The sequence below is a fragment of the Carya illinoinensis genome, chromosome 3, assembly GCF_018687715.1.
Source record: "Carya illinoinensis cultivar Pawnee chromosome 3, C.illinoinensisPawnee_v1, whole genome shotgun sequence".
In the NCBI taxonomy this organism is placed as follows: Eukaryota; Viridiplantae; Streptophyta; class Magnoliopsida; order Fagales; family Juglandaceae; genus Carya; species Carya illinoinensis.
The window spans coordinates 54,255,782-54,276,695 of NC_056754.1; the positions used below are offsets into that span (position 1 = coordinate 54,255,782).

Genomic DNA, 20,914 nt, shown 5'->3' on the forward strand with positions numbered 1-20,914 from the left:
TTTTTTTTTTTTTGGTCCTTATTAAAATGTTGATTTACAAAACACGTTAGTCGGCCAATATTTCAGACGAAATGGGAAAAGCGAGGGTCCCTCCACTCTTTTTCTACATCTCCACTCCTTTTCCAGTTCGTTATAATTCCTGGAATTCTTATGTTTCCATGCGAAAAACATCTACTGTGCTAGACGGCTCACAAACCCCAATTGTCACCAATACTTTCACTTTCGAAGCTTTGTAATTTTAGTTTCCAAATTTCGGTTTCTTCTCGTTCTCTCTGTTTTCTGGAAGCGTTTTTGTAAAGTATTCTTTCTAGATTCACTATCAGGGAGGGCTAGGGTTTTGAAGGCGGGTTTTTGGGCTTCAAATCTAGCTTGAGTGGCGGTGGCACAACTTCCAAAAGTGTTTTCGAAAGGAAGAAGCACCGAAGGTACTGGTCCCGGGGTCGAGGCTTGGGCGGTGGCTTTTTTGCTCTGATTTTAAGAGAGAATTCCATGTGTTTTCACGGGTTTCATTGTGTTTACTTGAAGTATTGAAAGCTAAATCCTTCGTATCATACAACATCAAATCTGGATTCTTTTATACGCTATTTTCATCCATTTCGGTTTGAAATTACGATATGAATTGCTCGAGCGGGACATAACAGTGCGGGATCCTATTTAGTTTATCTTTCTGTGGTGATTGATCATTCGAGGAATATACCGCTACAATTGTAGATATTAGGGTTTTCGAGGTGGTTCTTGATAATTAGATGGATATTGATGTGGTAGTAGAGGATGTTGCTTCGTTGGACCCTGAACTGTTGCAGCTTCCTGAGCTGTCTCCTGTGGCGGTCAAAGAGAGACCGCATGCTGCTGAGGATTTGTTCTCCCAGTGGCTTTCGCTTGCACAAACTGGCAGACTGGTATCCTTTGATTTGCATACCCCTTTTAATTATTAACTTCTTTCTTGTATGGCTTTATTTGAGCCTAAATTGGTTTTTGACTCACCATGTGATTGGGAATGTCTGTGTTTGGGCATGGTATTTAGAGTTGCAAATTGTTTTTGATTCAATTTTGGTTTTGTGTTGCCATCATGTCATTTTGGATAGACTGGTCGTTTTAGGGTTTTGTTATTAGGTAAATCATTAATGTGAATATGTGGCTACCTATAAGTGAAAGGAATAAGCACCAAAAGAATTGGTAAATATTCTTGGTTTAGAATTTGAGAGTAAAGAGAGAATATTACATAAGGGATTTGATTGACATAATAGAAAGCCATGGTTTATCAATGGGGGATTTCAAGTTTTTGCGAGTAATATACTATGGTTCTAGTTCATTTAGAAAAGTTATGAACGGTTGTATTCATTATGTACGGTGGTAAATTGGTGTAAGATCCACTGTATTAATGTCATCAAAGCTTCCAGTTTCTTATATCAAGTGTGCAGGTTTTGAAGTTTTTGACCCATCATACATTATATACATCAATGTTACTTTCCATGCCCTTTCTGTTTTGTAATATCTTGCATCCATTTCAAAAATAGTATTCACAGTAGGAAACATCCTAATTTCAATTTTAATGTCTATATTATCTAATTTTTGCAAGTTGGGCATACAAGTAGATGGGAACACACAGAGTTTTATGAGGTAATATTGAATTCAAGTAATTTTCTTGGTATCTTAGAGCAGTTAATTAGGCTATTTTAGTATTCTTCATCCTGGAATTTTTTTTTTTTTGATAAGTAAACGATAATATTAATAATAATAGGCATAGCCCAAGTACACAAGAAGGTATACAAGTGGTAAGACCTATCTAGGTGGCTATAGTAGTTACTAGAAACTCGTGTACATTTAGGCCATTAAAGTCTATAGCTAGAGACCATAGGAATAAAGCACTGAACAATAAGATACAAAGCTCCTCAGTTGTCCTCTCCTTATCTTCAAATGTTCGTTCATTTCGCTCTTGCCAAATGCACCACATAATGCAGATAGTTACCATCTTCCACATAGCTTTGATATGTAGATCTTCCCCTGGCATCGCCCAACTGGCTAATAATTCAAGTACTGACTTCGGCATCACCCAATTTAAGCCTACTCGACGGAATACTTCACACCACAAGGCTCTAGCTGTCTCACAATGTAGCAGGAGATGGTTCACTGACTCACCAACTTTCTTACACATACAGCACCAATCAGTAATGATTACCTGCCTCTTCTGCAAATTATCGGTAGTCAGAATCTTACCCAGAGCTGCTGTCCAAATGAAGAAAAGTGTTTTGAGCAGCGCTTTATTCCTCCACAATCTTTTCCATGGAAACGAAGCATTCGGTATAGCTGTGAGGGCCTTATAATAAGAGCGAACCGAGAAAGTACCCTTACCTGTATGTTTCCACCATAGCTTATCTTCATGCAATCCATTCGGCTTCATAGAGTACACTAGGTTGAAAAAATCCGCAAAACTGTTTACTTTCCAATCATGTGCTGCCCTATAAAAAGTGACGTTCCAGTGAACTTGATCCCCTGAGTGAACCAACAGGTCCGCGACCGAAGCTTCTTGATCGCAAGCCACTAGATATACACATGGAAAAGCGTCCTTCAGTGCCTCCTACCCACACCAAATGTCCCTCCAAAATCTTATACGTGTGCCCTCCCCCACCAAAAGTTTAGTATTATTGGCAAACATCCTCCATCCTCTTCTTATTTGCTTCCAAATCCCCACTCCATACGATCCATTCCCCTCTCTAGTACACCATTCCCCCCATAGGCTGCCATATTTACTATGAACTACTAATTTCCATAGTTCTTTCGGCTCCATATTATATCTCCAAAACCATTTCCCTAGGAGTGCCCGATTGAAAATTCTCAGGTTCTTTATCCCCAATCCTCCTGAAGAAATTGGTCTGCAAACCGTATCCCAATTGATTAGATGAAACTTGAATTCATTCCCCAAACCACTCCAAAGGAAATCACGGTACAATTTTGCAATCCGTGCCGCCACAGAAGCTGGAATTGTAAAAAGAGACAGAAAATAAGTGGGTAAGTTAGAAAGAGTACTCTTTATCAGGGTCACTCGGCCTCCTTTCGACAAGTACAGTCTCTTCCATCCAGCCAATCTTCTCTCTATTGTCTCAATAACTATATCCCAGATAGCTATGGCTTGTGAAGCCACCCCCAACGGTAAACCTAGATAAGTCATAGGAAGAGCGGTGACCTTACACCCCAATGTGTTAGCCAACTGTCGAGATCTACTAACATTCCCAATTGGAACTAATTCTGATTTATCAAAATTTACTCTCAAACCTGATGCTGCTTCAAAGCATAACAACAGTGCTTTCAGAGTCCTAAGTTGTTCTTGTTTAACCTCACAGAAAATTAAAGTGTCATCAGCAAAAAGTAAATTAGATATCGAGATAAGGCCCCTGTTCAGATCACCCACGGAAAAACCAGCCAGCAAACCATTGGTAACTAGAGCCATTAACATCCTACTCAGGGCCTCCATTATGATAACAAAGAGAAGAGGGGACAACGGATCCCCTTGTCTTAAACCTCTCGAGCTGTTAAAAAAACCTTCTGGACTGCCATTAATTAGAATTGAAAATCTTGCTGTTGAGATGCACCATTTGATCCACCTACACCATTTTTTCCCAAATCCACACCTCCTCAATAGATAGATAAGAAAGTCCCAATTTACATGGTCATATGCCTTTTCCATGTCTAATTTACAAATAATCCCTGCCATACCGGATTTTAGTCTACTATCCAAACATTCATTGGCTATTAATATTGAGTCCAGAATTTGAGGACCCCTAACAAAGGCATTTTGTGGCTTTGAGATTATCTTTCCAATGGCCTCCCCCAACCTGTTTGCTAGAACCTTTGAAATAATTTTATAGACCCCGTTAATGAGGCTAACGGGCCTAAAATCCTTCACTTCCACAGCCTCAGTCTTCTTCGGAATTAATGCAATAAAAGTCGTGTTCAAACTTTTCTGAGATTTCCCAGACGAGAATAATTCCTGGAAGACATTCAACATATCCTCTTTTATCACCTTCCAACAAGTATGGAAGAACCCCATCGAAAAACCATCTGGTCCTGGCGCTTTGTCTTTCCCCATTCGTCTGATCACTTCATATATCTCCTCTTCCTCGAACGCTCTTTCCAATCTTGCCGCAGTCTGTGGCTCAATGGAATCAAATACAAGTCCATCCACTTTTGGCCTCCATGCCTCTCTTTCTGTAAATAGTTGTTCGAAAAAATTCAGCACATGTTCCCATATCACAGGGGCCTCCGTATAATCTCTACCATTGATACTCAGCATCTCAATGGTATTATTCCTCCTATGCGAATTTGCCACTCTATGGAAGAATTTTGTACTCCTATCCCCTTTCAACCAAAAAGCTCTTGATTTCTATCGCCAAGATATCTCTTCAAATGATAATACCCTTTCTAACTCTGAAGTCAATTCTGCCTTTCTTGTTCTTTCCTCTACGGTGAGAGATCTACCTTCATTGATTTTTTCAAGAACCTGTAACTTTCCCATCATGTTTTTCTTTTGCTCCCCTAAATTACCAAAAGATTGGGAATTCCACAGCTTTAAATCTTCCTTTAAAGCCTTTAGTTTTCCTGCAAGTATATGAGAGGGAGTACCATTAAACTGATAAGAGGACCACCAACACTTTACCCTATCCACAAAACCCTCGCTTTTAAGCCTCATGTTTTCGAACTTGAACTAACGACGCCCACTTTGAATGCCTCTGCCATCCAGTAAAATTGGAAAGTGATCTGAGCATAGACGCGACAATCTCCTCTAACAAACCTCTAGATATTGACATTTCCACTTTGGCGATATTAAGAATCTATCCAACCGTGACCACGTCTGATTATTGGACCAAGTAAATGGGCCACCTATAAGTGGTAAATCCACCAAGTTCAACTCAAAGATTTAGTCGGAAAACTCTATCATGGCTGGATGTATACGACTATCACCCGATCTTTCACTGGGGAAGCTTGTGACGTTAAAGTCCCCTCCTATACACCACGGGAGATCCCACCAGCTGTGTACCACCACAATTTCTTCCCAGAGTTGATATCTGATCTTATCAACATTCGGTCCATATATTCCTGCAAAAGCCCACAAAAAGTTATCTTCCACTATCTTAAGAGAAACGACCATCGTATATTCCCCTATGAACTCCTCCCTCTTCATCATCACCCTTTTATCCCACATCACAAGAATACCCCCCGAAGCCCCGTTCGAAGCCAAATAGACCCAGCCTACGTATGGGCAATGTTATACACTTCTCACTATTTTTCGGTTACCAGTTTCAATTTGGTCTCTTGTAAACATACAATATCCGCCCGCCATTCCCGTAGCAAGTTTTTTATGCGAGAGCGCTTATTATACTCATTTAGCCCCCGAACATTCCACGACACTATTTTTGGCTTCATAAAGAAACAAAAGTACCCTTCCCTTTGACCCTATCACGGCTTGCACTACCCTCATTCAATGACCAGTCCAATCTCTTAAACTCCTTCGTTTCTTGGCTCCTTTATTCTTAGAATGCAAGTGACCCACCTCAATGGCCGTGAGAAGAGCCAAAAACTGTTCTTCATAGCCCACACACTTCATGCCCACTATCTGTTGAATATCTTTAACCTTGTTGAATACCCAATCCGACATCTCACACTCATTTGGTAAAAGACAATCTAAAGGGAACGGGCTCTTGTCCCCCTGCCCTTCACACTGATTATGGCCTTCCCATTCCACCATTGTATTCACTGTCTCCACTCCACCTAAGATGGTTTTAGATGGAATAATAGGTACCTCCCTTAAGGTCATCGGCTGGTTTAACTCTTGAGAGTCAGGGACCATTATTAATTCATTGCTTTGAGAAGCAGAAGCCTCCCTTATGAAATCCGAAATGTTTTGTCCACCAACTGCAAGTGGAAAAGCTCTCGGGAGCTGATTTTCTTCGTTTTCCTCCATGGTCTCCTTATTCTGTTCGATCTCGTATTTTGAGAATAGATCTAGGTGTTCACCCTCTGAGCCCTGTACCTCCGTTTGAGAAAAAAGCTCCACCGTACTACTTATCGGTTTAGTCTGTGTGTAAATATTTGGAAAAAGAACCATCGGGGGCTGTATTTCGTCTTTTTCCTCCACACGATACGGCAAAATCTGTTCGACCCTTCTCGCCGGCGATGTCTGTGTTGCGAGCATAATTTTCTCTATCGTTCTCTGTTCGGTCTGAGCATGGGTCGTCGTTATTATCTGTGCTGCCGACGTAGATGGGTCGGATCTTGAGTTTCGGATCCTCCATTTCTTTTGTGCTAACGGCCCGTGAGCTGAGGCCGTACCATTAGGCTCCCTAGTAAGGCCTTTACCCGCAGGCCCCTTTCTGCCGAAAATTAGAGGCCTCGTGGCCATAAACTCCTTCCCCTCCTGGCCCATATCCGGCCCATTATAGGCCTGCCCCATTTCCTTCTTTAATAAGAATTCTATCTTCATTTGCAGATCTACAATCTATGATTTTGCTTCCCATAGCAATGTCAACGTCTCCCCGTCAGTCACTCCATCTAGCTGTCTACTACAACTCTGACACTGTACCGGGCACGTCTTTCTGTCAGGAACCTGACCCCAAGCCATACCTTTTTGTATGAGCATATCTTCATTCTCAGTTCTCTGCTCCTGCAGTTGCTCCACCATCAGTGCCTCCTTGTAGGACAAAGGCTGTGACTGCACTAGCCACTGCTTGACCATCGTCTTCTTCCTACTGTCCTCAGTGTGCACTTTTCTCTTTTTATCGAAGAGATCCCACAGTGCCTCCCCCATCTTATTCCACCCATTTCCTTCTTCCTCAGGTATGAATATGAAGTTCCTCCTCCCACCCACTCCATACTCTACCACTGCTAGATACCTACCTCTCGAATTTGAACACCGTTGAGCAATAAAACTACTGCTGCCTTCCCTTTTTGAGGTATAGAATTCCTTTTGTTCTTCCTTTGAACAGACTGCCATGGCCTTTGCTAGCCACTGCACCGCTGATGAGCCCAGAGCTATCTTTGCCACCATCCTCCAAGATTTTTCTGTGATAACCACCCTGCCCCCCTCCTTTACAAGCGTGAAGCATTTTGAATCAATAACTACCTCCTTACACCACTGCATAGTGTACGGATAGAACCTAACTAAGCACCGCTGTGAACACCGTCGTTAACTACCCCAACTAACGCAACTAAATAAAGCTAACCATCACAGAAGAGAAAGTGTACGGAGAGAAAAAGTTTGTACTGATCATCCTGGAATTTACATAAAAAGAAACACATAGTAAGACATAATGTAGGTTAGGACCTCACAGACTCACCCTCCACCTAATTCTTGTGGGGGGAGGAAGTGTCATTTGAGTTTAGAGCTTATTGGCTCAGGGTGGGTCCTAAGGGCCTTGCCTTGGTGAGGTTCCACATTGCCAAGAAGGTAAAAAGTTATAAATTTAAAGTTGTTCTGTAGTCATTAATTTATGGATAAATTTGAGTTTATCTAGTGAATGATATTCTCGATCAGTTTCTTTGTTTTCTTTCTTTATTTATTTATATGATAAATAGTCCGTTATTTTCTACCTTATTCTATTTAATTTTTCAACAGTATGTAAAAGGTATCTTATCTAATTGCATTTCTTGCTGCGGTTATGTGAGTGCAGGTGAGATCTCTAATTGATGATGCAAAGGCAGGTGCTCCTATTAATGCCCTTGGGAACTCTTGTAATGTAAACGCTGCTGGAAGTACTTCATTGCCTTCCATGTTTCCTGCTGGCAGTGCACCTCCACTTTCTCCTAGAAGTTCGTCTGGCTCTCCACGCATATCAAAACAGAGGACCAATGCTTCTCTAGGCTCTCCTCTTAAATTGATTGGTGAACCAGTACGAGAAATCATACCTCAGGTTCTGCTGGCTTCTGACTGTTAAGATGTTTTCATGGAGGAGATTTGCTTGTATAGATGATGTCTGTATTGCTGTGCTTGCAGTTCTACTTCCAAAATGGGTGTCCACCCCCAAAGGAACTAAAAGAACAATGTCTTTCTAGAATTGATGACCTGTTTAAAAATCATGTGGATGGATTGCAAGTACATGGTGAGATGTGTATTTGATTGTTTTTCTTTCGTTTACTACGATGCTTTTCTTCGCATTTTCTCCTACCATATTGAGGGAGAAGGGGGTGGTGAACATAAGATTTGTTTAACATCAATCTATGCTTCTCTTTGGTTATTCAGAGTTTAAGTTGATTACAAAGGAAATATGCAAGCTACCGTCATTTTTCTCCTCTTCACTTTTCAGAAAGATTGACACAGACTGCACTGGGATAGTGACCAGGTTTGCATTTGTGTGTTTCAAGAAACTTTTAGATCTAAACGCATGAGATATTGACTTATTGATCAAGTACGTCCCTCCAGAATATGTTCTCAGCTTTAGTCGTTTGTCAATTGTGTCCATTATTCCCTCTCCATCTCTTGAGGCATACAATTTAGTTTTTCTTTCTTATTTCCAATGATATACTGGCGATAGGAATGATAGCAACTAATGCACTCTTAAGATGTGACTTACAAGTGACATCCAGCTTCCATTTTATGGATGATAGCTGCTAATGAGTGCATTTTTGGTTAGGAACTAGTGTAAACCATCCATCCTAGGGGTGACCGACTACCCCACACCCCAGAGGTTGTTTTTGCCTCCCCTTGGGTGGCTTTTCACCACCTTGGAAGTGGCTGGGATGGTTGGTCCATCCCAGCCACTCTTGGAGTTGCTAGACCATCCGAAGGGGTGGTCAGCCGCCTCTTCTTCTTTTTAATCTATTTTTTCAATTAATTTTTATTTTTAATAAGATTTGATTGTGGAGTTATGTTTTTTGTGGTTGTCTTTTTGTCAACACTAAAAAGCTGATCTGGCAACTTTTTAATAGATGGGGTAGAGGATCTAGTTTACACCAGGTCCCAGTTGAAGTTATTTTTGACGTTAATACATTGTTAGACTTTTGTCATTTGACTCTCTTTTCGGAATTAAAGTTGTGATAGTAGTAATAATCTTCAAACTAGCCACCAAAAACGGAAGTATGGACAAAAAGTATTGAACTTTTTGCATATTAGACCAATCTGGAATTTTATCATGGCAGGTTCTCAAAACCCTGCGCCACCAAATATTTTATTGTATGAAGCTTTTATTTTCGATGGAATGTGAAGCTTTTCTAATATGTCCTATTTTTGTTAAGATAACTGTTATGAGTGGAGACAAAATGGCAAACGGTGAGCCATGCACCGTTTGCTCCTTTGTTTTATTAGGCACCCACCCCTTAGTTTCTGCAGCAGATTGCTGCACCGTAAATGGTCTGCTCTCATATAAATAGGAGAGCTTAAATGTGCAGAATGGTGTAGAGTGTGGGAGAGAAATAAGAGAAAAACAGAGTGGGTGAGCAGAGAGTTTACAAGAGAGTTTTTTTTGTAAAAATTATTTCATAGTGAAATTACAGCAGCTGTGGACTTAGGCAATCGCCGAACCACGTTAAATTTTGTCCCTCCTTTATTTAGAATCGTCTCTGTGTCAGAAAAGCTCTCAACAACTGGTATCAGAGCACTGGTACGAGCTGTCCGAAAATTCAAGTTGTTGAAAATCAATTTTTGACAACTCCACGGTGTTCCTCGCGTCGAAACGAATCCGTTGCCGCAAACGGAATCGAAAACGGAGGTCGGACGAGCCTACACGCGCCCCTAGAAGATCGGCGCGTGCATCTGCTGCAACCCACGCGCCCCCACGCGCTCCGGAGGTTGAAGACGCGTGCACCACACGCGCCCTCACGCGCTCCAGAGGTTGAAGACGCGTGAAGGACACGCGCCCCCACGCGCCCTAGAGAGGTTCGGCGCGTGCGTCACACGCGCCTCACTCTCCCCCACGCGCACATAGTACTGTAGCGCGTGTATTACACGCGCCAACGCGTTTGCCCACGCGCACTGTGCAGCGCGTGTATCCCACGCGCCAGACTGATCAGGACCGTCTGTTTTTCAGATCTGTTTTCGGCTAGATCTAAGCCATTCGGAGTCCGATTTCGACGATCAAATAGTGCTTTCCAACTATTTGGATCATTCCGGACTCATCCGTACGGTCGAAAGTTTGAGGTTCGGCATCAATACATTGGATCTGAACCATCCACGTGTTGCAGATCATTTTGGGCTAGATCACGCCAGTTGGAGTTCTATCGCGACGATCAAATAGTGCTGACAAACTATTTGAATCATTCCGGACTCGTTTCCAGCTAATTCGAGTGTTTCGGACGCAACAGTGATCTTTGTTTGTTTGAATTTGAACTCATTTGTAAAGTTATGGCTGGAGAAGAAGCTAAAGGTGTTGGTATCGAGAAATTTGACGGTACAGACTTTGCCTACTGGAGAATGCAGATAGAGGATTATTTCTATGGGAAGAAACTACATCTTCCACTCCTAGGAAGAAAGCCAGATGACATGAGCAATGAAGATTGGAGTTTCCTTGATAGACAAGTGTTGGGAGTCATTCGATTAACACTGTCAAGATCAGTTGCACACAATGTGGGAAAGGAAAAGACCACAGCGGATTTGATGAAAGCTCTATCAGACATGTACGAGCAGCCATCAGCCAATAACAAAGTGCATTTGATGTACAAGCTATTCTACTTGAGAATGGCAGAAGGAACTCCAGTTATTCAGCATCTGAATGAGTTCAACACCATCATCAATCAATTAGCTTCAGTGGGGATTGAATTTGATGATGAAGTACGTGCACTGATAGCTCTAGCTCAATTGCCAAAAAGCTGGGAGGCCATGAGAACAGCTGTTAGCAATTCTTATGGCAAAACAAAGATGAAGTTTCAAGATATCCGGGACCATATTCTTAGTGAGGAAGTTCGCAGAAGAGATACAGGAGAAGCATCAACTTCCAGCTCTGCCTTAAACCTCGAGACGAGAGGTAGAGGAACTAGTAGAAGTTCAAATCGGGGCAGGTCAAAGTCCCGAAGAGGCAGAAGTAAATCTAGGTCCGGAAAACATGTACAGTGCTGGAATTGTGGCAAGATTGGTCACTTCAAAAATAATTACAAGGAAGCTAAGAAGAAGAATGAGCATGACTCTGCTAATGCCACAATAGAAGATCTCCGAGATGCCTTACTCCTTTTAGTCAACAACCAAATTGAATCTTGAGTGTTAGATTCAGGAGCCTCGTTCCACACTACAGCACACCGAGAAATCATGCAGAATTATGTCACTGGTGATTTCGGGAAGGTATACTTAGCAGATGGTGAAGCGTTGGAAATCGAAGGCATGGGAGATGTACCAATCAATCTGCCCAATGCAAGTGCATGGTTGCTACAGAAGGTGTGACATGTTCCTAAGCTCATGAAGAACCTGATTTCTGTAGGACAACTTGATGCTGATGGGCATTCGGTACTATTTACCGGTGGCACGTGGAAGATAACAAAAGGAGCTATGGTAGTAGCTCGAGGCACAAAAACAGGTACTCTATACATGACTTCAAGCATTAGAGATACTGTTGCAATTGCTGACGCAAATGCCAACATATGGCATCAAAGGCTTGGTCACATGAGTGAGAAAGGAATGAAGGTACTATTATCCAAGGGAAAGTTACCAAAGTTGGAATCAACTGATTTCAACATGTGTGAAGGTTGCATTTTTGGGAAGCAGAAAAAGGTTAGTTTCCTGAAAAATGGTAGAACTCCAAAGTCTACAAAGTTGGAGTTGGTGCACACAGATTTGTGGGAGCCATCCCCAGTCACTTCTCTTGGAGGATCGCGGTACTATGTTTCCTTTATTGATGACTCAAGCAGGAAAGTATGGGTTTATTTTTTGAAAAATAAATCTGACACATTTGATACTTTCGAGAAGTGGAGAGCCATGGTTGAAAATGAAACAGGCTTGAAGTTAAAATGTCTGAGGTCAGACAATGGAGGAGAGTACATCGACGGAGGGTTCAAAGAATTCTGTGTTGCAAATGGGATTAGATTTCAGAAGACTATTCCCGGGACACCGCAGCAGAATGGCGTAGCTGAACGCATGAACAGAACTCTCAACGAACGTGCCAGAAGCATGAGGCTGAATTCAGGATTGCCTGAATGTTTTTGGGCTGATGCAGTTAACACTGCAGCCTATTTGATTAACTGGGGACCTTCAGTTCCCTTAAAGTTCGATCTACCAGAAGAAGTCTGGAGCGGAAAGAAGGTAAATCTTTCCCATTTGAAAGTTTTTGGCTGTTTATCATATGTTCACATAGATTCTACTGATCGTAACAAGTTAGAAGCCAAATCTAGAAAATGTTTTTTCATCGGTTATGGTGATGAAGAATTTGGCTATCGATTTTGGGATGATAAAAATCGCAAAATCATCAGAAGTAGAAATGTGATATTTAATGAGCAGATTCTGTACAAAGCTAAGTCACAAGCTGAACCTGAGGAACAGCCAAAGAAACCTGAGGTTGTTGATTTTGATGTTACTCGAGTCAACACTGATCAGAACGAGGATCAAGAAAATAATGATACACAGATCGAACAAAGTACACCACTCACTGTTATTCGAAGATCTTCAAGAACAATTAGGCCACCACAGCGGTTCTCACCATCTCTATACTACATCTTGCTAACAGATAGTGGTGAACCGGAAAGTTATGATGAAGCTCTACGAATTGAAGATTCGATCAAGTGGGAGAAAGCCATGCAAGATGAGATGGAGTCACTGATGTCAAATCAGACATGGGAGCTAACTAAGCTTCCAAAAGGCAAGAAGACTTTGCACAATAAATGGGTGTACAGAATTAAAGAAGAACACAATGGTAGCAAGCGCTACAAAGCCAGAATGGTCGTGAAGGGGTTTCAACAAAAAGAAGGTGTCGACTACACAGACATTTTCTCCCCAGTTGTAAAATTGACTACGATCAGGCTAGTGTTGGCAATTGTGGTTGCAGAGAATCTACATCTTGAGCAGTTAGATGTAAAGACTGCATTCCTTCATGGTGATTTGGAGGAAGACATCTATATGCACTAGCCACAAGGATTCTCAGTGAAGGGAAAAGAGAATCTAGTTTGCAAATTGAAGAAGAGGTTGTATGGCCTAAAACAAGCTCCACGAAAATGGTACCGGAAGTTTGACAACTTCATGTGCAGTAATGGATTTACAAGACTGCAGGTTGACCATTGTTGCTATATGAAAAAATTTGACAAGTCTTATATTATCCTACTGTTGTATGTGGATGATATGCTCGTTGCAGGGTCAAGCATCGAGGAAATCAATGAACTGAAGAAGCAGTTGTCAAAGTGGTTTGAGATGAAGGATTTGGGTGCTGCAAAACAAATCCTTGGTATGAGAATTATTAGAGATAGGTCTAATGATACTCTCAAGCTCTCGCAAGAGGAGTATGTGAAAAAGGTGTTCAGAAGGTTTAACATGGACAAGGCGAAACCAGTGAGCACACCCTTAGCTAGTCACTTTCGACTAACTAAGGATCAGTTACCAAAGACGGAGGAAGAGCAAGAATGCATGAACAGAATACCCTATGCATCTGCTATTGGTAGTCTTATGTACGCCATGGTCTGTACAAGGCCAGATATTGCACAAGCAGTGGGAGCTGTGAGCAGTTACATGAGTAATCCAAGAAAGCAGCATTGGGAAGCAGTCGAGTGGATTTTAAGATATCTACAAGGCTCTTCAGATACGTCACTATGCTTTACAAAAGCAGGTTTAAAACAGGGATATGTAGATGCTGATTTAGCAGGTGACGTTGACAGCAGAAAAAGTACTACTGGATTTGTGTATACGCTGGGTGGTACAGCTGTATCGTGGGCTTCTAAGTTACAGAAGATTGTTGCTCTCTCAACTACAGAAGCGGAATACGTTGCTATAACTAAAGCAGGGAAGGAAATGGTTTGGTTGCAGTCATTCTTGGAGGAATTGGGAAAGAAAAATGAAAAAGGCATTCTGCACAATGATAGTCAGAGTGCTATTTTTCTTGCAAAGAATCCAGCCTTTCATTCCAGAACAAAACACATACAGTTGCGATACCATTTTATCCGATCTCTTCTCGATAGTGGACAGCTGATGAAGATTCGAGGAACAGAGAACCCAGCAGACATGTTCACAAAAGTAGTTACTGCTAACAAACTGAAGCTGTGTGTAGTTTCAGTTGGCCTTTGTACTTAAAGGCATGACTTGAAGTTGCTGTGATGATTGCTATGAAGATATGTAGACTCATTTGTCTCCAAGTGGGAGATTGTTATGAGTGGAGACAAAATGGCAAACGGTGAGCCATGCACCATTTGCTCCTTTGTTTTATTAGGCACCCACCCCTTAGTTTCTGCAGCAGATTACTGCACCGTAAATGGTCTGCTCTCCTATAAATAGGAGAGCTTAAATGTGCAGAATGGTGTAGAGTGTGGGAGAGAAATAAGAGAAAAACAGAGTGGGTGAGCAAAGAGTTTACAAGAGAGTTTTTTTTGTAAAAATTATTTCATAGTGAAATTACAGCAGTTGTGGACGTAGGCAATTGCCGAACCACGTTAAATTTCGTCCCTCCTTTATTTAGAATCGTCTCTGTGTCAGAAAAGCTCTCAACAATAACAATACTCTAGGGTAGATTTGCAAAATGTGTATAGAGTTACACTAATGGCCTTGTATCCTAGTGGCATTTGAGTAGTCTTTTTCCTTCTCGTAATGGTCTGGGTTTCACCCATTGTGCATGTGGGATTTCTAAGTAAAGGATTCTTCTATCTTTTTATTTATTATTATTATTTTTTTGGGTGGGGGGCAAAGTACCACACCGCCTATTCTGCTGACTTATGTTTCAAAAGAAATGGAAAAACCATAATTTCCTGTTATGCTATTTATTTCTCATTCTTAATTCTGCTTCAATTTTCCATGCCCAGAAAGGAAAAGAATTACTGCTTGTGTGAAGCACCCGTGGTCAACTTTGCTGAGTGCATCTGCATCTTTGAATAATTGTTTGCATCATGTGTGGTGTGGTTAATGAGAGATTTCTTGTTTTTAGGGATGGATTTATTAAATATTGGGTTGATGGCAATATGCTGACAATGGATACAGCGACGAAAATATTCAAAATTCTAAGGCAGCCAGAATGTAAATACCTTACTCAGGTTTGTTTTTCCAACTATTCTTTTGTGTGAATGACCGAGACCAAATTGCATTCTGACTGAATTTTAATGGCCACTCTTTTCTTCAAATAATGTTTTTATATGTGTGACTGGGGCACAGGTAGACTTCAAACCTGTCCTTCAAGAGCTTTTGGCAACCCATCCTGGGTTGGAATTCTTACAGAACACGCCTGAATTCCAAGAAAGATATGGTATGCTTGCAAGTTGTTTTGTTTACTCCTAAGTTGGTGTAATGCTGATGCTCTGAATGTTCCCTTTTCCCATGTAATTGAGTTTGTTTTGTATTGTTCATTTAGCAAGGTACAACTTCTGGTTTCACTCTGTTTTTAACTTAAGACTGTACTAGTGGTTCAGATTGGTCAAAGTTGGTTCACATTAGGTTGTATGTGTAGCTCTCAATAGCCATCTGGACAAAGGGGTTTGATCTTCTGTATTTTTCCAAGCCTAGATCAACTCTTTGAAAATCTTGTGACTTGGGTGGATTCCAATGTTATCTCAATTTTTCGAAATTGTTTCATAAGTTTTGGAAAGAATAGAGTAGTGAAAGTACATCTTTCACCTTTCTATGGTTCTTTAAATTGATGCTTTATACATTTTGTGTAGCTCCTCAATGGAAGGCCCAAACCACATAGCCTATACTCCAAAAGGACTAGTTAATGATATTATTAGACCCCCATTGGAACCCTATAAAGAGCAATAAGGTCTCATTCAAGGAATGTGGGATCCCTTACACCACATACCCTTATTCTTATCATATGGGGTATCACATTCTGTCCATGATTGATTTAATAAGGAAAGGCCTCAGAACCCCAAGGGGTTGGCCTAAGTGGTGAAGGCCTTGGTCTTGAGGTACAATATAAAAGGTTCAACACCTCATGGGTGCAAACAATCATTTGGGGCCACACCCCCTGGTGAAAAGCCAACGATTTAACTAGTTCTGTGTAGGGAAACTTCAGAGGGTGAGGTGCATGGAACCGGAGTTTACTTTGCAGGGGTGGGTCCAAAGGGCTCACCAACTTAAAAAAATAAAAAATAAAATAAAAGGGCCTCAAGCCCTCAAAGGCTTGGCTTGTGGCTTAAAGCTGCAATTTTGCCTCATTTTTTGGTCATATCCATTTTGAAATATACCAAAGTTGGTTATACGTTGTAGTTTGTTCACTTTTATTTTTTATTTTTTGGATGAGTTATGCCCAGTAAATATAATGAGAGTTCGGAATCCGAAAAAGGTAGAAGCGGTTTTGAAGCAATAGAATATGCTTAAACTTCTTGTAATCTGTAATCCTTTATATTTAAGTCTGATACTTGGGATGATTTCTTCTGTAACATACTCTTATGGTGTTAAGTAACATCTGGCTATATTCAATAAGAGAAATACTTTATCCACAAAGGGATTACTTAAAAGTAAACCTAAAAACTGATGTGGCTTTATGCGGCACGTCGGATTGTAAAGTAGATCTAATGAAAGTTGACTAATGCATGGATGTTCATTCTTTCTTTCTTTCTTTCTTTCTTTTTTCATTATGTTTTACTTTATCATTACTTGGGGTTGAATAAATTTCAATTAAGCTATTAACTGCACAGACCTTTTCTAGGGTATTGTGGAACATGTTTGGTTATATTGTTTTCATTTCTTATAGGTAACTTAATATATGTTCATTCTGTTCGCAAAGAAATTAAGAATGCAATAGTCCACTGATATTGTCCAATAAAAAATTCTGTCTTAATGTCCCAGCTGAAACTGTCATATACAGAATTTTCTACTACATCAACAGATCAGGAAATGGCCATCTTACTCTTAGAGAGCTGAAGCGAGGAAATCTAATTGCTGCCATGCAACACGCAGATGAGGAAGAGGACATTAATAAAGTCATGAGGTTTGTGTTGGCGATTTCTTTGAATTAGTTATTATTAACAGAAATGGTGACAAACAATTTTTACCTTGAGTATAGACCGGGCATAATCTAAGACAGTTGCTTCATTATGTCTTCTTTCTCATTGCAGAGCCTAAATCTTTATTTCACGTAATAAAATCTGTCTTCACGTAATCTAAGTTGGTGTTTCACTTGTATACGTCTTGTGTACTTGGGCTACTCCCTTGCATTTTCTAATAAAATACTCGATTATTTATCCAAAAGAAATTCTATTAGATTGACCTATTTGAAAGTGACTCCAGAAGTGTGTAAAGGGTCTGTCTGGCTACTTGATTGTTGATATGGAACCTCAGTTCACTTATCCAGAAAAAAAAAATATGAAACCACAAGTCAGAATAGAATATTTAATAACACTAATGCAGCAAAAAATATTTCTGAGGAATTTAGGAGTTCCACATTTGGCTTTATTCTTAGATGACACAATCAAATGCTTGAATCTCTATTTCTTTTAAAAACAATAATAAATGCACCTAATGTTGTCTGTGTTTTCAAACTTGATTTCAGGTTCTTCTGTTATGAACACTTCTACGTTATATACTGCAAGTTTTGGGAGCTTGATACAGACCATGACTTTTTGATAGGCAGAGAGAACCTCGTCAAATATGGTAACCATGCTCTTACCTACAGGATCGTTGAGATAATTTTTTCACAGGTATCGTATTATGATGCTTTCCTTGCAGAGTTTTGAGTCAAATTTAAGTTAGTCTGTAGTATGACAGACATTTTCTTAGAAGAGTTGTCCACGCGGTTGTGATATACTTCAAATCCATCTTAGGTTCCAAGGAAGTTTACCAGTAATGTTGAAGGGAAGATGGGTTATGAAGATTTTGTTTACTTCATGCTGTCAGAGGAAGATAAGTCATCTGAGCCTAGTCTAGAGTATTGGTATGTTTTGTTTTGTCTCCTCGATTTTCTTCTTTTTCTGCTATGGTATTCCATACTAATATAGAACACAAAGACTTGGGTTTGTAGTTTTCTCTTCTTGATTTGACAGAAACGTGAAAGGAGGGTAACATAGTCGTAGTAAAATATCTCTGTTAAGATTTAAGTTGCGGCTTAGTACATGCAAGATACCACTAACATGTGAGAGAGATGAAAAAGAGGAAATGATGGAGATGTGGGAACATAGCTAGGAGAAATAAGTAAAGAGGTAGATTGAATTAAAAAAGTGAAGTGGTAGCCTGATTTCTCATCACGAGTATGCTGTTGCAATTTTACCATTACTGAACTTTCCTGGAAAATAATTTATCTAGAAGTAATAGAATCAATACTGAGTTTACCTAAAGGATATTGGACCCTTGACAGATTGATTAATAATGTGCATAGCCTTGTTTCGTTGGAAGTGTCCAAATGAGTATTTTTCATTATCATTTGGTTATAAATAAAATCAGAAAATTTTCTAAAATCTGTCAATACCTCATTACATATTCAGCACGATCATTAATAAATTATTATGTTTTGTTATTTGATGGCATAAATGATGTAGAGTGGTTTGCAGCTTGCCTATATCGTTTCAGCAATATGCGTCTTCAGCTTTGCATTTCGCCTTGGAACAAGCTTGATGCATGTTTCATGCTTTCTGAGGCACCACTCTAGACATAAAATAGAAACACTTTATTTTTCCATTTCACATTTTATCTTATTTACTTATATTTCACAGGTTCAAATGCATAGATTTGGATAGTAATGGAGTTATTACCCCCACTGAAATGCAATTCTTCTACGAGGAGCAGCTTCATCGTATGGAATGTATGGCCCTAGAACCTGTGCTATTTGAGGATATTTTGTGTCAAATTGTTGACATGATTGCACCAGAGGTCAAATTTTGCTTTTAACCAAATCTAGGATTTCTCTTTTTTGGCATTCAGAGATGATTTACTGACACATTTTGCTTGCAGAGGGAAGATTATATTACACTACGTGACTTGAAAGGATGCAAACTTTCAGGAAATGTTTTCAATATACTTTTCAATCTTAATAAGTTCATGGCTTTCGAAAGTCGTGATCCGTTTCTCATCCGTCAGGTAAATTTTACTGGTTTTCTTAGCCATTGCCTGGCTACATGTTGGGAACTGAATGGTGCTGGTTTCTCTCTCTGGGACGACAATAGCCTAACTAGTATTTATGCTGTGAACAGGAACGTGAAGATCCAACTTTGACCGAGTGGGATCGCTTTGCACATAGAGAGTATATTAGGCTTTCGATGGAAGAGGATGGTGAAGATGTTTCTAATGGTAGTGCAGAAGTTTGGGACGAGACACTTGAAGCTCCTTTTTGAGTTCAATGTGGTTAGTTACAGCTACTTTTCTCGACATAAATTGTGTAGTGCTTTGGTTCCATTGACTTTATGTTTTAATTTTAATTTGGATTCATTTCTTACATCTGAGCTTTACACCTATCTAAAGGTTCCAAACCCATGTCACTGTTTGACTACCGGAGGTTTTGGTACTGTATTGATACCATTGAAAATGCATCATTAAAAAGCATTGAAAAGCAATATTGGATGGTATGGGACAAAATATTTTGATGATTTTTTTAGCAATATATTTACCCCCCATAAAAAAGAGAACAGCCACAATCAGAAAATAGAGAAGAAAGAGAGAGAAAATTCATCTTCAGCAGTGCATGTATTGTCATAGGTTTAATCATTAACTTCCTGTTTGAAGCCTAGAGAGGATGATGAAGCATGAGGAGATCATAAAAGAACTTAAGCATGGAGCTTGATTTCCTAAGCTGTGTGATTTTCCCATTATTTTCGAGATACAGATAGAACCAAAATGTTGAAGCTAACTGCCTACTGCGAGTTTTGCCAGATATCATGGTGCTTATACAGGATTAGAGGTTTCCTATCTTGTTTCGGTTGACAAAGCAAATGTGCTGGTCATAATTATCATTTATCAGTACTTGGATATAAGTTGTTCCAAAAACAAAATTATGCTTTGCGGTCATATACTTCATCTCATATACTTGAATAAGTCCTTTGTGTTTCTACAGCTGCCTATATAAATGCTGTTGATGCTTCCTTGAGTCTGGCTATGGGATGAAACTTTGGAAACTTGAAGATACCCCTTGGGGGAAACTTACAAGGGATTGCAAACCTCATCAGCGATTAACTTGAAGTGCATTCCGGTAATTTTGATATGCACCTCACCAAGTTGGTAAATATTGCAGCCTTCGTGAAATTAAAATGAGCTGCACTGAGGAGTCCTAAATCGATTTGCTTCTTCTATATGTGGGAGGTTTGGTTGCTGCCCACTAGTTAGTCATCCCCAGGTAACAAATAGTTTTGCTATTGTTATTGAAGAACTTATTTGTTTCCAAGGAATTAGCTCCATTGCTGGGTGCTGCTTGAAGCTTCTAGCAGTTCTTCATATTGCTTGGGTGCTCTAAAATGGTCCCTTGTCCTCTACACCTCTGATTCCTATTTTCTGTACCATTGTCAATATGTTATTTATTGGATTTATGTTGAAAAAAGAGAATTTCTTGTGAAAGAAACTGTAGAGATGCAACATCATACAATGGTTTCCAGTTGGAATTGTAGATTTATGATGTTCGTTTGTTCCCATATTCCGAGTAACCAGACAGCCGCAGGGTATATCAAGCCATGTCCATTAATGATGTCTACCAATGTTTAAAAGTTAGTCTGTAGTTGGACTTACAGTCCGATCTACTAAATTCCCGAGAATGGTCTTATTTAGTTGGTGTTATTGAAACATGTGGAGGATCAGTCTTTATACCCAACCGCGCCGCGCCCACACCCCTCCCCCCTCACACCCCTCCCCCCCCCCCCCCCGGGGGGGCGGGAATCCCCCATTCATTTATCCTCGTTT

General features: G+C 40.2%; 1 protein-coding gene across 1 annotated transcript; it reads left to right on the forward strand.

Moving 5' to 3' along the window:
• Positions 1–82: 82 nt before the first annotated feature.
• Positions 83–20,649, forward strand: LOC122305357 (serine/threonine protein phosphatase 2A regulatory subunit B''alpha-like). The gene is made up of 13 exons (XM_043117835.1): positions 83–899; positions 7,665–7,904; positions 7,988–8,093; positions 8,234–8,333; positions 15,030–15,135; positions 15,254–15,344; positions 16,886–17,027; positions 17,589–17,736; positions 17,860–17,969; positions 18,745–18,901; positions 18,983–19,108; positions 19,222–19,372; positions 20,079–20,649. The coding sequence occupies exons 1-12, from the start codon at positions 747–749 to the stop codon at positions 19,360–19,362; spliced, it is 1,620 nt and encodes a 539-aa protein (XP_042973769.1). The 5' UTR covers positions 83–746; the 3' UTR covers positions 19,363–19,372; positions 20,079–20,649.
• Positions 20,650–20,914: the final 265 nt, after the last annotated feature.

Excerpts from the sequence above, each read along its gene's own strand:
- LOC122305357 (XM_043117835.1), top strand. The coding sequence starts at position 747 with ATGGATATTGATGTGGTAGTAGAGGATGTTGCTTCGTTGGACCCTGAA. Across the intron at positions 17,028-17,588 it reads GACATTAATAAAGTCATGAG|GTTCTTCTGTTATGAACACT; the intron begins GTTTGTGTTGGC and ends ACTTGATTTCAG. Across the intron at positions 17,737-17,859 it reads TTGAGATAATTTTTTCACAG|GTTCCAAGGAAGTTTACCAG; the intron begins GTATCGTATTAT and ends AATCCATCTTAG.